Here is a 17,698-nt window from a genome sequence, read left to right on the forward strand (position 1 = left end):
TTCTGCTTCATTCTGTTTCTTATAAGAGAATCATTAAGTCCAGCCCAACTCAAGGCAAGGAGAATTAGGCTCCAACTGAAGTAGAGAGTATAAAAATATCTTTGAATATATTTTAGAACGACTACACTTTTTTTAGATGCAAAACTGATGAAGAGTAAGTTGAGTGTCTTAGAATAAGAATGAAGAGCAAGTGGGTATTTTAGAATAAGAGTGAAGATAGGGTAATGTCATACTAGCCTAGGAAAACGAAGTTTCAAAAAAGAGGGATTATTTAATGGTGCACCTTCTGCAGGACAATTAAAGAACATGAAGAATAAGAGCCTTAGGATTTGGAGTTCATGGACAGGTAGACTGACAGAGAAGTTTTAATGAATGGTTTGAATAGATTTCCAGTTATACAGAGTGGAAGAATATGAAGAAAGAAAGTTAATTTGGTGATATAACTCATCTTTTTCTAAGTTTGGTGTTGGGAAGTGATAATAGTTTGAGAAGGCTAAGTAGAGACAGGTTTTAAAATAGGAATATGTATATTACTCTTCAAGGGGGGAGAGGAAGAAGAGTTAGAGACATGTATAGATATGAAAAAGTGCAAAAGACATGTATAGATATGAAAAGTGATGGGAAGGGATTAACCCTTGTAAAGGAGAAAAACTTTTCTTCTTCCTGAGACTGAAGGAAAGGAAGAGATAAATGGTAACATTTCAGAGAAATTTTGGAATGATCAGAATGAAGTCTGAAGGAGTGTGTATCAAATGCTTTAATCTCCACAAAGAAGAATTCCAGATTATTTGTTAAGAGGAATTCAGTCTGGGCAGTGGGGCCACAGTGAAAAGAGGAACAGTGAAAACTGAAGTTTTGAGAAGTTTGAAAAAGGTTTCAGACACATGTGTGCTTTTTCATCTTATAGTCTAACTCCAGTTACTCTGCTCGGCATCCTAAATGAGCTCCAAGATTAGATTTACTTTCATGTACTATGTAAAAGAAAAAATATTTTATTTGGCAAGAATCATTCACTATCATAATATACATGTAGGCTTATAAATGTCATAGTGTTAGTACATGAGCAACTTTTGTGATGTTGTTAGAACTGGAATATGTGACTAGTAGAATAACTAATATGTTTTTGTTTGTATCATGTATGAATATTTTTTCTTTAGCATTCCCAAAGATTAAGCATGGCAAAGTATTTTAGAAAGGCAAGAACATACTTAATGTCATTTATCATGACTTTCCCCACTACTAAAACACTCTTTTTTTTTTTTCTGAAAAGTCCCTTCACCACATACACATCCCTCATAATTTCCAAGGATTTAAGTCTACTACAATTTACTTTTCTCTTTTCAACAAATGCAGATGTTGAAAGCTGAAACTTTAATGAGTAATAATGTAGTTGGATAAAAGCTGTGAGGATTAATGGTGTTGTAAAGGTCACTCCTGAAAGAAGAATTAATGTGTGATGCCATTATTAAACCACAGAAAACTGTGGACTGAAAGATGACTTAAGTTATCGTTAATGACATGGGGCTCTTTGCTATATATCTATTAGCTACAAATATAGAAAGTGACTTTTTGAGGTTGGTGACCAATATTACAGTGTATTCTGTAAGAATGCTTTTGATATGGTACGCAAATGATAGGCAGCTCCAAAGAAAGGAGATCCTTAAAAGGTATGAATAGTTCAGAAGAATGATGGATAATTTTAGAATCTTTTGACCAGATGTTATCTTTCCCTTATTGGCTTTTTCCACCTATATCGAACATATGTATAGCACTTTTAACTTTTTTTTCAAAGCATTTTTTTCATCTATTTTCTCACTGCAGCTGTTCTACAATTATAGACCCTTAACTAGATGGAGTAGATATCCATATAATCTAGTCAAAGCTTGTTATTTCGCAGATAGGGAACACAGACCTAAAGAGCCTGTGTGTCTACCTAGGGATTTGAAGTAATTTTTTGTCAGAGCGTAGACAGTTCTATGATTCTATATTTATTACCTCAGCTTTAATTTTAAGGAAATAAATGTACATAAAAATCTAGTAACTTATCCAGACTTAGAGCCAATGGATTTTGGAGCCTTATAACCATGATCTATTGGTTGGTGTTCATTCTTTTTAGTTGTTGCCTTTTGGTAGCCACTCTGCATTAGATGCTCTTCTCGGCCATGTATCATTTCACTCATCCGTACAACAAATGAGATTTAAATACTCTTCCTTTGCCATACATTTTGCTTAGTCTGGAGGATAAGCAGACAACAGCCTTGGACTGAGACTTTAGGTGCCTACAGTCATTTTCCTAGCATATCTTTGGGACATATTGGAATGTACTGTTCTTAGCCTTCATTCCTCAGAGGCATTAATGCATGAAAACTAAAACTATACCTGAGCAAATGTAGTAAATGCAAATTGACCCAGTAAAACAAAGGGCAATATTTCCAAGTCCATTAATTGGCTACTTGATTTGTACAACATGCCAGGTTAAGACATGATGACTTAAAGGAGGATATTATTTTGAAAGTTCGTTAGTTTACATTTTTATTTTATTTATTTATTATTATTATTATTATTTGAGACAGGAACTTACTCTGTCTGTTGTCCCGGCTGGAGTGTGGTGGTGCAATCTTGGCTCACTGCAACCTCCACCTCCTGGACTCAAATGATCCTCCCACCTGAGCCTCCCAATTAGCTAGGACTACAGGCATGTACCACCAAAAATACAAAAATATGAAAAATATATATATATATATATTTTTTTTTTTTTTGAGATGGAGTCTTGCTCTGTAGCCCAGGCTGGAGTGCAGTGGCACAATCTTGGCTCACTGCAAGCTCCGCCTCCTGGGTTCACGCCATTCTCCTGTCTCAGCCTCCAGAGTAGCTGGGACTATAGGCACCTGCCACCATGCCCGGCTAATTTTTTGAATTTTTATTAGGGACAGGGCTTCACCATGTTAGCCAGGATGGTCTCAATCTCCTGACCTCGTGATCCGCCCGCCTGGGCCTCCCAAAGTGCTGGGATTACAGGTGTGAGCCACCGCGCCCGACCAATTTTTGTATTTTTTTAGAGATGGGTTTTCTCATGTTGTCCAGTCTGGCCTCATACTCCTGGACTCAAGGGATTCGCCCACGTCAGCCCCCCAAAGTGCTGGGATTACAGGTATGAGTCACCATGCCCAGGTTTTTAATAAGCAAAATTTATACAAGGGTTTTAATGAGAAAAGCCTTGTTGGCAGGAAGGTGATTGAAGGAATGAACAAGAATATTGTGATTCATGGAAAGCCATTGGATTATCAGGAAGTTGGAGATATCATTCAAAGACATCTGACAATTAACATTTGCATAACACTTTACAGTTTGCAAACTGCTTTCACATGTATTATCTAATTCCGGTGAGCTTTCACAGATAAAAAAACTGTCTACCTATCAGGGTGTCAAAAATGTAATGCTGATCAATGACCACAAAAATAGAAAAAAATATATTTGTTGAAAATCACTGGAAACAAATATGCCATTACTTTTACTTACAACTCCTATATAAAATAAATACGTAGTAAATAAGAATTTGTGTGGCACTAATATCATCTGTTAAATTCATGAATTTTAATAAATCTGTACCATATGGTCCAGGCTTCTATTGATAAGAAGACGGAAATTATCAATAGATTTGGAATTATCAAGGCAGATACTTTCAACTTAGAATATGCATTTATTTCTTCAACAGATCTGCCCTGGGCCAAAGGAATAATAGATTGTACTAAAAAATGCTAAGTAGTCCATAGACCACTATGAAAGACAAATGCAAGACAATATGACACTAAAAACATTCACAAGGTTTTGAAGGAACACGTGTGGGAAGTACTAATCTTGTCAAAGAACATGTGTAGGGTATGTAAGAGAAGTTCTCACAGAAGGGGTGATGTTTGAATAAATTCACAAACACACCAGAAAGAAAGAGCCTTTCAGCGAAAGAGAAAAACTTGGGATACAGGAGTGTGGAGTGAAAGGATGAAGGCCTGTCCTTGGAAAAGGGGGAATGTTGTGTACAGCTTAAACGCAGGACACATGAGAGACTGGCAAGAGGGGACACAGGAAAGATAAGCAGAGTTGATATCATGAGGAGACTCTTAGGCCTTGTGAAAGAGTTTGGGCCTTATCTCAGAATGATGATTTTCCAGGAACATTAAAGAGTTTCAAAAGTTCCAGTAAAAGCTGCATACTGTGATCTCTTGAAGATTCACAATGCACATTAACATATTCAGGATTTTAAAAACTCATGCAATTAAACCTTTTTAACTTTAATTTTGTATTTCTTACACTTATACGTGGAATTATTTTTTCATGGGCTATTACAGATCATTATTTTTGAGATGTTTCTTGAAGCACTAAGGTACCAGAGGAGTGTTTGTAATCAGGGATGTTGACATCAACTTTTTTTTAATATACATAGATAGAGAGATAAATAGATATTTTTATTTTTGTCTTTAGACAGAGTCTTGCTTTGTCACCCAAGCTGAAGTGCAGTGGCAGGTGAACATGGCTCATTGAAGCCTCTACCTCCCAGGCTCAAGCAGTTCTCTGCCTCAGCCCCCCAAGTAGCTGGGACTACAGGCAAGCACCACGATGCTCCACTAATTTTTTGTGTTTTTTTGTAGGATGGGATTTCACCATGTTGCCCAGGCTGATTTTGAACTCCTAAGGTCAAGTGATCTACTCACCTCAGCCTCCCAAAGTGCTGGGATTAGAGTCATGTGCCACCATGGCCGGCATTTTTTTTTTTTTTGAGATATTCTTAAATGCTTTATCTGGAAAGAGAATAGACGTGAATTCAAAGAGTGTAAGCCTAAAGATAGAAAAACCAGTTTGGAGGCTAAGGCATAGTGAGATATCAGGTGGCTTTCATGAAAGCAGAGGATGGAGAAGCAAATTTAAGAGCGAGGAAGAAGTGGAACTGTCAGGGCTTGCCTGCCTTGTATCTTTAGAGGGTAAAGGAGAGACCTTAAATTACTCCCAAGAATCAGAAGGGCAACTGACAAGGTCTGTGGAATATAGAAAGAGGGGACTGAGGCCATGGAAAGATGATGAATTCTGTGCCAGACATGCTGCATATCAGGTACTCATGGGACATTCAAGTAGAGAAGCTTAGTCAATAAACAGATACATGTATCTGGCAATCTGGAAGGGTTTGAGGCAAGCAGTAGTTATTTTACAGTTCTTGGGATCATTTCTCAATTCTTAGAGACATGGTAAAGACCAAGGGTGGCATATTGGTTTCCTAGAGCTGCCATTACAAATTACTGTAAACTGGGTGGGTTGAAACAGAAATTTATTCTCTTGCTATTCGGGGCCTAGAAATCTGAAGTCAAGGTGTCAGCAGCGTTGGTTCCTTCTGGAAGCTCTGAATGAGAACCTGTTCCATGCCTCCATACTGCTGACAGTCCTGGCTCATAGATGCATAACTCCAATCTCTGCCTGCCTATTCACTTGGCTTTCTCCCCTATTTCTATGGGTCAAATCTCTCTCCTCTTATAAGGAAACCGGTTATTGGATTTAGGGCCCAGCCTAATTTCAGGGTGATCTCACCTTGAGATCCTTAATTACATCTTCAAAGACCTTGTTTTCAAAAGAGGCCAGAGTCACAGATAATTAAGTTTAGGACTTGGATATATCTTTTGGGCAGACACAATTCAACCCATTACAAGTGGTTTTGTATTTTATTTTCTTTCCTTGTATAGCAGCCATTACTACTTTCCTTTTAGAGTTTATCTCCTCCAAAATTAGACTTTCTAGTTTGTCCCTTCTTTTCTGCCTCTGAAAAAATATATAAGGGGACTTTTTAGTTAAGAAAAACAGAAATTTTGAGAATATTTTTGGTAATGGTTAAGAAGAAACACTGAAGCATAAAACATCAAATTGTAGGCCAGGCATGGTGGCTCCTGCCTGTAATCCTAGCACTTTGGGAGGCCAAGGCAGGAGAATTGTGTGAATCCAGGAGTTCTAGACCAGCCTGGGCAACATAGCAAGACTCCATCTCTACAAAAACTTAAAAAGTAACTGGGGGTAGTAGTGCCCATAGTCCCAGCTACTCAGGAGGCTGAGGCAGAATGATTGCTTGAGCCCAGAAGTTCAAGGTTGCAGTGAGCTATGATCATGCCACTGCACTCCAGCCTGGGTGAGACCTTGTTTAAAAAAAAAAAAAAAATCAAATTATAGTGAATTTAACAAAGTTACAGAATCTCACAAATTTCTTACATTAATGATTTCTAACCCATATTTTCCAAATCTCATTTGAGATGTTAACTGGAAGTTATATTGACCTTTGCCATCTCATTTTCCTCTTAAGACTGAGGTTCACCAAACCTCTCCTATACACATGCCCTCCCATCTGATCCTGACTTTAGATGCAATTGTTGCTTAAATCTATAATGAAGGCAGAATAAAATGTATCTATCAGATAACCATTATATGTCTCTTTGGCCTTTATGGTCTGACGCCCATTTAATTGAACCTCTGTGCCCGCCAAGGAATGACATCCCCTCACAGATTTCATCATAATAGTCAAAGCCATGTGAATAAGAGTGCTAAGAGTGAACATATAGGGAAAATGAAAGTGTAAAGAGTAAAGAAAGGAGTCTAACATCTTTTCCTGCCTCTGCAGATACCAAGTGCTATCTCTTCCTTCACATGTGTTATTTCATCTAATTCTTCCATCAGCTTTACCTTCATTTTGTAGTTAAGGGAAGTGAAAACTTAGATTGAGCATTAAAATTTGTCAAATATCACACTTACCAAGAACTGGAAATCCCAGATGCAGTTGAATCCAATTTCCAAATTCTGCTTATTTTACTATGCCATTTTATAAAGTGACAGTTACTGAATAGCTTTCATTGACCATTTGTTATGATAAAAGATGATATTAACTCACTTAATCTTGACATTTCTGTTATCTAGTGAGTGTTATCCCTATTTAACTTAAGAGACAATTGCAACTTAGAACAGTAAAACAACTTGTGTAATTTATATACCTACTAAGTGTCAAAGCTAGGATTTTAATTCGGGCTTGCCCAGCTCCAAAACACATCCTTTTTTAATAATTGGCATCTTGAATCAAAATCTAAGGATTAGGTGAAGGAAGGATCCCAGGCAGGGATACCAACACAGAGGAGGCAGTGAGGAAAAAGGAACAATGCTAAAATGAGATTCAATAATGAGAGGATGGTCAATGCTGTCATCCCTCTCAAGAAATGAAAAATGTCCTTTGGATTTATTTGACAACTAGAGACCAATTGCAACAGAAACAAGATTGCACTGAGAACTGGAGAGTAAGGAGGGAATGGGAGATTATGAGATAATGTATCTTTGAGAAGCTTGACTTCGAAGATAAAAAGAGAAACAGTATTGGAAAGAGAGGGAAAAACAAAAGTTAAAGAAGACACTTTATTTGCTTGTTTTCGGAGAAAAGAGAACCTTAAGTATCTACAAGTTGAGGTGGTAGAGATGGTAGAGACAATTAGATAGATGAAATAAATGAGAAATAGAATTATCAATGAAGACGTATAGAAATCTAGAACTCTTATTAGGAGATTTGCCTTGATTGAAAGCAAGGAACCATTTTTATTGAAACAGGAGGAGCAAAATAGGCATAAATGGAAATAAATTAAGCCAGCAGAAGGTAAGAGTGAGGGTAGGGTCAGGAAGGTGAGAGTTCAGCCTTGCTGCTCTTTGCAAAATCAGAGGCAAAGCCATTTGCTGAGGGAGAAGGAGTCAGCAGGGTTAAGGATTTGGTGACTATGAGGAGAACAAATTGTAAAGAACCAGCAAACAATCCTATTAAGATTGAATGTTGTCATATATAAATGGCTTTATGATTTAACATAGCAGATACAAATGTTAACATTTCATACAGCATTATAACTAAAACTCAAGAGTCTCTAAAAGCAAGAATGTTTATTTTAAAGTGAACAGTTATTTCTACCTGCACAGAAACACACATCTCAAATTGGAAATAACCATTACAGAACATAGGTCTGTCAGTTACTCCCCCTCATAATAATTTACATTCCTCTTGCATCTATATTAATCATTTTTCCTACACAATGTTATCTTGGCAGTCCCTAAAAAGCATAAAGAATTCATGCTTTTGTTCAGTGCCATGTGCCAAGCCATTTCAAATATATTTGTGTTCTGGAGAAGCTAATTAGACTACATAGAAGCTAAATAGACTACAAAAATGTATGATGCCAGTTTGCGTATAAACAGGGTTTAGAGCATAGGAAAATCAGACTGATCCTCTTAAGATATTACTAAATGAACATATACCAAGACCATCACGGTCATGTAAGAGTTGTATTTCTATCTAGAGTAATATTGTTCATGAACAAGTTCACGAATTATACATTAAGAATGATGTACAGGAGATCCAAATTAGGATGTTGAGGATAATAAAATACAACCATCTTTTACAGTAAATATTAACTCTGAAGATCTGTTCTAGGTTTAGAGTTGTTTTCAATTCACTATTGTGTTTATAATGAGCAGAGATGTTTTGTTCTTTGAATAAGTTCCAATGAATTTAGCTCTGAAAGGCAAAATATATAATCACTCTCAAGCTTCCCTTTTCTATCGCCTACACTGGAACTTTTCTTTCTGCCTCAAGGAGATCAGAGGACCAGGTCTACTCTGCGCATACTAACAGGGGAAAAGGCATGGATCATTTAGAAACCTGCCAGCACTGAAGTACTACATCAGTTTCTGACATCGGTTTCTTCAATAGAAACGTTTAAGCAGCAAGAACATATTCTATGTTTTTTGGCAATCAGCAGATCAGATAGAAGAGTCTAGCAATACAACAAGGATGTGTAATCTGACATGATTAGACAAGGCTCTTAGTACCAGAACATTCATAATTGAGACAAAGAGTATTAATAACACTTTCCTAACACGGCAGTTAGCCATTTTATATTTCCTTTCTTTAATCTTAGTGTTTTTCAACAAATCATGGGATTTAATAGCGTGTTTTGGCAGATTAGAGGATTTATGGCCCAGATGTTTTTTGTTCTAAAAATGGATTAGGGTGTAAAGTTTGCTGGAATCCATGGAACATGTTGAGGCAAGCCGGTCATTTTATGTGTGATTAGTGCCTGCCTTCTGTCTCACAGTCCCTCCATCTGTCACAATTCACCAATGGATCTGGTTAGATTTAGCCTCGTGTCACAAACAAGTCCCTTTTCTGGGCAATTTCATATTACAGATTCATTTTATGCCATTTTATGCCCTAGTTAAAAGATAGGGAGAGAGAAAGATGAGATATTAGCTTTTCTTTAAATATTTGCAAAACAATCTTTTTCCGTCAGTATTCTATTCTAATATCATGCAGATCATCGTACTAATATGCATCAAATAAATAAATGACCAGTGTTAAAAATAAAATTAAGTAAAAATTAGTTTTGGTTGTTACACCTGTTATTTTGTAACAGCAATATTTTGGTAGTGTGTATTACTAACCATGGACTGTGGAGTTGCATACATAAGCTGATCATTTGGCCATCTTATTAAGAGTGTGAATTAAGTGTGACTATAGTCAAGAGTAGCCACAGTTTCTTATCAAACAATTACAGGTGCTTGGTTACATTCTGTGCTTGAAATTTAGCCTAACTATTACAAGTTTGCATCAATAGCAAACCACTGCCACCTGTGGTTTATTTCATCATAAATGGATTTTTAGGAAGAAAATACTCTTCTGTCAAATAATGATTTATTTCTTCTGTATATAACAAACTTAATAGTGCTATACAGACCCTCTTATGTGGCCTTTCTAATACTGGGAGAGACTCAATAACCATAGTCATAATTATGAATACCTAAATTCTGTGCTAAAATTCAAATGTTCCTTGCAGGAAAAAAAATTAAAAATGGGTTTTATATTTGCACTACAAAATAATATTTGAATAATAACTAAAGCATTTACTTAAAAATTAGGTTTTCAACTTCTTTCAAAATAGTTGGAAACAACCATATGTCACTTAGGTATTATATTTTTATTACAGATATTTGAACATATTGGAAACATGTTTATGTATGACTATATGGATCAGTCATTGTCAATTATTCATTCATTCATTTTAGATAAATTCCATGGAGAAATCATTATAGGCCAGACACTACCTATTACTGAGAAAAGTGATTTTTATGGTTAAACGCTAGCCTAGACATGCTTTTATACAAAAGATATCCTTTGATCTGTCTCATGTTCAGGTTACTTAAATGACCATGATGCTGTCACCAAGGCAATCCAAGAAGCTCGGCAAATGAAGGAGCAACTTCGACGGGAACAACAGGTGCTTGATGGGAAGGTGGCTGTTGTGAATAGTCTGGGTCTCAATAACTGCCGAACAGAAAAGGTCAGTTCATAAAATAACTTACTTTCTAGAAATACTTAATTAAATTGCCTAATACTTTTTTTAAAAAAATATATTTCCATCTTCTTATCATCCTCAAAATGATTCTCTGTCCCTTTTCTCCCTCCATTAATATAGAAGGCCTCATCGCCATCCTAATCAAAACCATCTGGAAATAGAAAGAGTTATAATTCTCTTGATCCATCTCCAAACCTTATTGACAATGAATATCCCCTTTTACGCCACCAGCTTGTATTAAAACAAAATGGCATTTGAAATATCTGAGTCTGACTAAAAGTTTTGCTTTTCAGAGATGCTTAACTTGTATTTGGGTATGAGCTGGATTTGAAATGCTGAATCTTCTTTAATCAGCATAAGCTTGGATGATATCCATGCTCATATTCTAAGTATTTAGGATCCTGAGCTTGTCATAATATGTTTCCAGTGCAAAACACTGTCAAGTGTTAGATGAGTTCATAACTGGAAATTTTTACTTTATCATAAAACAAAATGTACTTATTAAAAACTTTGACATTATTTGTATTATAACTAAGGCCAGTGAAACTTCTGAATTTGTCTGAGAGACAATGATTTCAAGCCCTTTTGTCTAAGCCTACATGGTGTTTTATTTAGAAAAATATTATAAGTTGTAAAATCCTCAGAATTATGTACTTTTGGAATATTTGATATGTTTTGAACTGAAATTTTAAAATGTTACCCAGTCCGCTTTACAGAATCCTCTAGATAAATAGATCCAGTAGATAAGAGAAAAAATGATCAGCTACTTAGCAATAACTGGAAAGTTAATCATAATGGGAAGCTTATGAGTCAAACAGAATTGTCCAGAATGAGCAGATTGCTAATTTGGATAGCTTTCTAGTTTCCCAGGTTTTATGTGGAGTTTGATGTATATTCACTAAGAAGCTGGCAATCTGCATAGGGAAGGTGAAATGTATGGGTGATCCTGCCACAACTGCTCTTTCCCTGGTCCTAATATGGTAAAAATTAAGGATGGAGAAACGATTTCAATTCTATCATGTGTCCAGGGGAGAGAGCAAAGGATAGATCAGTATACATCCCTTGCAGTGTTACAACATAAGACGTATGACATTGGTGTCCTGAGAAGGGCACATTTTTATAGCTAAGCACCAAAAGGAAGGGGGAAAGCAAAGTGACAGTTCTAAGAAGGAATGATAGCAAGCATAAAGGAATTTATATTCAAATATTTAAACATTCTTGAAAGGATGCTTGAACAGAAATTCCTTTTCTCTGCTCCCCACGTAGAAATGAGTTTAACACTCAGCCAGATGCTAATGCAAAGTGACTCAAGCTATTCCTCGCAAGCATAGCTAAATTGCCGTTATTTGTTAAGCGCATTGAATTCAGCTGTGGATACAGCAGTTGGTTGCATTCAGCAAGCATCTGTACCCTTTTTTTTTTTTTAATCCTCCAAAGCAGAGACAACTCTACCTATCTCCCCCTTCTCTTCCCCAGTGCTGGCTGGGAATTGTCAAGTGACAACCGACCAAATCCTTTTGGACAGGAAGCCTTCATCCTGAGTTCTATATACTTGCAAAGCAGGCCTTGTGGTTGGATCAGGGAGCCCATTAAAAGTACTTTGATGGTATGGAAATTCATCTTCATGAAGCTCCTAGGCCCCTAAGCAGCGTGCTGTTTAGCTGTGGTTACAGATCAGTCATTCACATCGGAGGGCAATAATTGCGCTGACGGCTTGTAAGGCAATGGAAGTACATAAAATAATCCTAGGCCTTCCACCATGGCACTGTGAGTTAATCTTCTCTAATACAGATCAGCTGTTGTTCTAACACATGACTTTATGCTGGCTTCAGTGACTCTGCACAGCCTTTTGATTAAGTAACAGAAGTGGAACCATCTGCATTCACTTTATTCCATACTTGTCCATTGTTAGGGGACCTTATTGCCACTTCTCGTTCCATCTCCACAGTCATACTTTATTTCTCTGATTAGCACCTCCTACTTGGGTTGCAGGAGAGTTGCCTCCGTTGATAGCTACTGCTTCAATTTTCCTTTCTCTTTTGTACAGTTATAACAACTTTTAAAAATCCATTTTTGAAATAATACCTGCCAAAACCTGTTGGACAGTTAAGATGTCTCTGTTCTCAAGAAGATCATCATTCCTGAATCTCTTCATCATGTACTTTCAATGCAGTTGAGTTACATCTTGAACTATAGTCTTATAATTTAGGAGTTTTTAAGTGAAAAACTTAAATTATGAAAATGAAGTAGTTTTATCATTGTAGTAGTATGGCAAACTCTTGTAATGTAAAAGGAAACCTCAATCAACAGATCTGAATTATCTCATCCCTTATGTTACTCTGACACCTGAAAATGAAATTGAGATTATTGAAACTCTTTGAAGCAGGTATTACTCTAGTTTGTGGTTGACTTTTCCTGTTGAAATAACTTGGGTGTCATTTCTAGAATATTAATGATCAATCTATGTCTGTGTACATCATGAAAATGAGATAATAATGTCACACTTACATCTTTTAATTAGTAATTATTCAACATTAGCACATGCTATGTATTAGAGACTGTGGTAGGTACTGGAGGTATTGTATTAAACCAGAAAATATGAGCTCTGCCTTTATAGAACTCACAGTTTGGATCAAATTATTATTTGACTGCTACTCATTACATATTTATGTGTGTGAGCCCACCTATAGGAATCGAATAAAGACTCCATATTGCTTAGCATGTCAAATCAGTTATATCCTTGAGTTGACAAAGGTAGATATGTTTTCTCTCACATAAACCACATATCTATGCATATAGTGTTATTTTTCTAATACTTATCTTTCTATTAGAGTTTTATAATCACTCAATATTATCTATGGCCAATAAATATGTGGATTAGTAATTGGTTTGAAATTTTGCCATAGAGTTTAGTGAAAGACATAAAAAATATATGATAAATTCCTCTTACATTTTGCACTATCATCTTATATCACTTGAATCCCAAAAGAAGGGCATTTTTTTCTGTCTAAAGTAATACTCCCGGCCAGGCACGGTGACTCAAACGCCTGTAATCCCAGCACTTTGGGAGGCCGAGGTGGGGGGATCACGAGGTCAGGAGCTCGAGACCAGCCTGGCCAACGTGGTGAAACCTTGTCTCTACTAAAGATACAAAAAATTACCCGGGTGTGGTGGTGCACGCCTGTAATCCCAGCTACTCAGGAGGCTGAGGCAGGAGAATAGCTTGAACCTGGAGGCGGAGGTTGCAGTGAGCCGAGATCACACTATTGCACTCCAGCCTGGGCGACAGGGCAAGACTCCATCTCAAATAATAATAATAATAACACTCCTAACTCCCTAAACCCAGAAAATATGTGTAAGGTAAGGAGTGAGAGAGATAAAGCAGAAAGAAAGAAGGAAAGGAACTGGGAGAAAGGAAAAAAAGAAAAGAAGTTCAGCCTGGTGCTTTACATCAACATAAAAGATATCATGACCTGAGCTCCAGATGATTGAAATCTTGTGGTGGAGATCTGTTTTCTTGGGTACACAGCCTTATACACATTAACTTTTCTTCATATCTCAAATAGCCAGCCACGTGGTTATCCCAGCTAGAAGGTCTTAATTCTGAAAAGCTGTAATTGGACAGTGAAAACAATTAGAGGTGTGAAGATAGGGACTGATGATTTCTCAGTGATATGTACCAAAACACATCATGAAAGTCATTTTTACCGAAACACATTTTAATGGAAGACTTCTAAGAGATTTTTTTAACTTCTTTACTTTTCCTGGAAGTGTTTCATCATACCCAAGAACTGTATGTGTCAGGTTTCTTGGAAACTCTGGGACACAGTGTTATTTATAATTGTCATCTCTGGTTAATTGTAGACTGATTGTATATTCAAATAATGTTATCTTTTGCCACACAGCTTTGTAACAGATTAGTGTTGTGGGTGAAAAAGTGAGCTTCTCAGGTATGAAGGAACAGAAAGAAGCCTCTCATATTTTGTTTTGTAAAAAACACACTTTGCTTCATTACCACCCAGATGGCACAACTTTGTTCATAGAGTCAAGTACAGATTCTTGAGCTTGTGTTTGAAAGTATCCATATTAATAAGAGATTATAAAAAGCTCAATTTTTGTTGTCCTGATCCCACCAGACAGTGTTAAAACAATAGAGGCCCAGTGCACTCAGCCGAAATGAGGAACAGACCAGAAGCTTTTCCGTTTGTGTCACTCACTCCATATATACTTAACCTGGGAAGACTGTGCCTATACTGTCATAGCTGTTAGGAACGAGTTTCACTACATGTATCAGGAAACCTGAATGTAGTAGCTTAGATAGTGATTCATGGCCGGGCACGGTGGCTCACACCTCTCATCCCAGCACTTTGGGAGGCTGAGGCAGGCGGATCACCTGAGGTCAGGAGTTTGAGACCAGCCTGACCAATATGGAGAAACCCCGTCTCTACTAAAAAATACAAAATTAGCCAGGTGTGGTAGCGCAAGCCTGTAATCCCAGCTACTCAAGGGGCTGAGGCAGGAGAATCACTTGAACCTGGGAGGCAGAGGTTGCGGTGAGCCAGGATCACGCCATTGCACTCCAGCCTGGGCGACAAAAGCGGAACTCCGTCTCAAAAAAATAAAAAAGTAGTGATTCATTTTTATCACATAATGAAGCTCAGGACTAGGAGGTTGGTGGCATGAGTTCATCAACTTGATATCAGAGTTGAAATCTGTGATTCTCTTGTCTTTTCCCTTTGGGTCACAAAATGGTTGCTGCACCTACAGCTATCCCATCCCCACGAAGGCAGACAGATTCAGGAAGGAGAAGTCATTTTCTCTTTGCTAACTTCAGTCTTCATTCATACGGGGGTATTTCATTCCTCTTCTCAAGCTGACTTCCACAAACATCTCATTGGCTAGAACTGGGTTATATGAACATCTTTAAGACCATTACTGGCCAAAGGAAAAGAGACTGCTTTAAATTGATCATGAATTATTTTTTACCACTAAATTAGACAGCTAATCCTATCTTCTCTCAGATCAGGGGATATCTTCTTCAGATCAAAGGTAATGTTAGCTGGGAAGGAAAGAAGGGCAATGGCTACTGGGTAGGAAAAGGCGATTGTCAGCCACAGGCATATTATAAAAATGATATCAAAGCTCTCAAATATTTCCTTCATGAAACTGGTTTGTTTGTTTGTCTTATAATTGTTACCATCTATCTATCTTTTGCCCTTCCACTATTACATGTCCAGGGTCTTTTTTTTTTTTTTTTTTGAGGCGGAGTCTCGCTCTGTCACCCAGGCTGGAGTGCAATGGCGCGATCCTGGCTCACTGCAAGCTCCGCCTCCAGGGTTCAAGCGATTCCTCTGCCTCAGCCTCGCTAGTAGCTGGGACTACAGGCGTGTGCCACAACGCCTGGCTAATTTTTTGTATTTTCAGTAAAGGCAAGGTTTCACCATGGTCGCCAGGATGGTCTCCATCTCCTGACCTCATGATCCGCCCGCCTTGGCCTCCCAAAGCGCTGGGATGACAGGCATGAGCCAATGTGCCTGGCCCATGTCCAGGTTCTTATACCTTGTCTGGGGTTCACGAAGAATTAAATGACACAGAAGCATGTGCACAAGAAGACGTTGCTTGATAACAGGTTAAATCTATAAAAGTATATTCACATACACACCGTACACATGTTAAGACCAACTTCTGTATTGCTTTTCTTATGTAAAACAGATGTCACTCACAAAAATAAGCATGCATATGTGTGCATATATCTCTTAAGGCAGAGAATTTATTCACTGAACATTAATTGCCTACAGTGTACCTGGAATATAAACATATAATGCATGCTATGAATTCATCTGTCATGATAAATCATAGCTGGAAAAATGTCTTCCTTTTTCTGCTGAGCTTTAGTGAAAATTCTTTGTAATTTTCTGTCAAATAAGATGGAAATTTGGTAAATAACATGTATATTTTAATTAAGAATTTACTCAATAATGACAGTAGTTTCATTTTTGACCCTTTCTGAGTCATATTCATAAGAAGCGTTACCACAGACTATATAGGCTGATTGTAAATAAAGGTTAGTTTTATTTGTCTGGCACTTGGAAACTCATCCATCACAACCACCTCTTTCCTGCCATTGTCAACCCTTTTCTTTCCCTTTAACAGAGTGCCAAACATGAAATGACAGTGACCAATGTTGACTTAATGTGGATGTTTAATAATGAAAAAAAGTGTGTCATTCCCAGCATTAGTTACAAATGGCAGTAAGTGTATCGGATGGCAGCCCTGTAATAATTTTACATCCATCATTCTTTCCTGATGCTTCGCTGGCCATCTGATGGATGGGGCCAGCAGTGTTAACTCTTCGGAAACTGACACAGTGTATGTAGTTCAGCATTATCTAACACATACTCCTTCCCTTAGATAAGGAGAAGGCCTGTGAGGAATTGTGAATTACAGGTTTTGCTTTAAAAAAGTGAATATGAAGGAACTCATGCCTCTCCAGTCAGTGGAAGTTGCTTCCATTAATGATTTACGGATGGGTTTTATAAATGTTGCCTTTAGCTAAAATGAATTATAAAAGTCAAATTAGAAATAGATATTTCAATAGCTAGAGAAAAATTGTATAAAGGAAGTAGGCATGTTAGGTAAATCCTTCTGGAGGAAAATAAGATAGACCTTTGCAACAGTGTGGTAAAGCAGATTTTACTAGGGGTGTGTGTGTTTTTAAAAAATGTTCCCAATGTTTTAAATCCTCTGGTTAGAATTTGCCTAAGAGCAAATTAAAATAACACAAGTGATTAATATTTTCTCATTTTAAAGTGAGCGTATATTATTTTTTAATCTCTACATTTACATGTAATTATTTACTTGGTGACTTTAATTAAAAGATACACAAAACCCGAAGTTGAATATTTGCCTTCTTATTATCAGAGTCTCTCTACCCTGCAAATTTATATAAAATGAAAGGCAAACGGCTTTCTAGGCAACTGATTATTAGAAAATCTAGACCAGCTTTTTATGTGCAAGTTGGCATTTGATCCTTAGGTTTTCTTTTCTTTCGTTTTTCATTCATAAAACCTTCTTAATTCTGAGTATCTTAGCTAGGGAACACTTCTTATGGGACAGGAGGGGAGAGGAAAACCCCTTAGTGAATATTATCAGCACAGAGCAGCCAGTTTTCAAAGACCATGACAAAAAGGCAAATAGGTATTATGTCATCACCATCCATCACTCTATATGTCAGCCTTTCAATAATTCCAATCGACATTCTCGACAGGCTGATGCAAGTTAAAGGGGCTGTT

General features: G+C 37.2%; 1 protein-coding gene across 25 annotated transcripts in view; it reads left to right on the forward strand.

Annotated features, from left to right (window-relative positions):
* SOX5 (SRY-box transcription factor 5) overlaps window positions 1–17,698 on the forward strand; it is a 1,033,373-nt gene that overhangs the window by 993,661 nt on the left and 22,014 nt on the right. For all 25 annotated transcript variants that reach the window (XM_054664454.2, XM_063785861.1, XM_054664458.2 and 22 more), the window contains one exon: window positions 10,246–10,391. In XM_054664454.2, the coding sequence (XP_054520429.2) occupies window positions 10,246–10,391 (146 nt within the window). The remainder of the gene's footprint in view (window positions 1–10,245; window positions 10,392–17,698) is intronic.

The sequence above is a fragment of the Pan troglodytes genome, chromosome 10 (genome assembly GCF_028858775.2).
Source record: "Pan troglodytes isolate AG18354 chromosome 10, NHGRI_mPanTro3-v2.0_pri, whole genome shotgun sequence".
Taxonomy (NCBI): Eukaryota; Metazoa; Chordata; class Mammalia; order Primates; family Hominidae; genus Pan; species Pan troglodytes.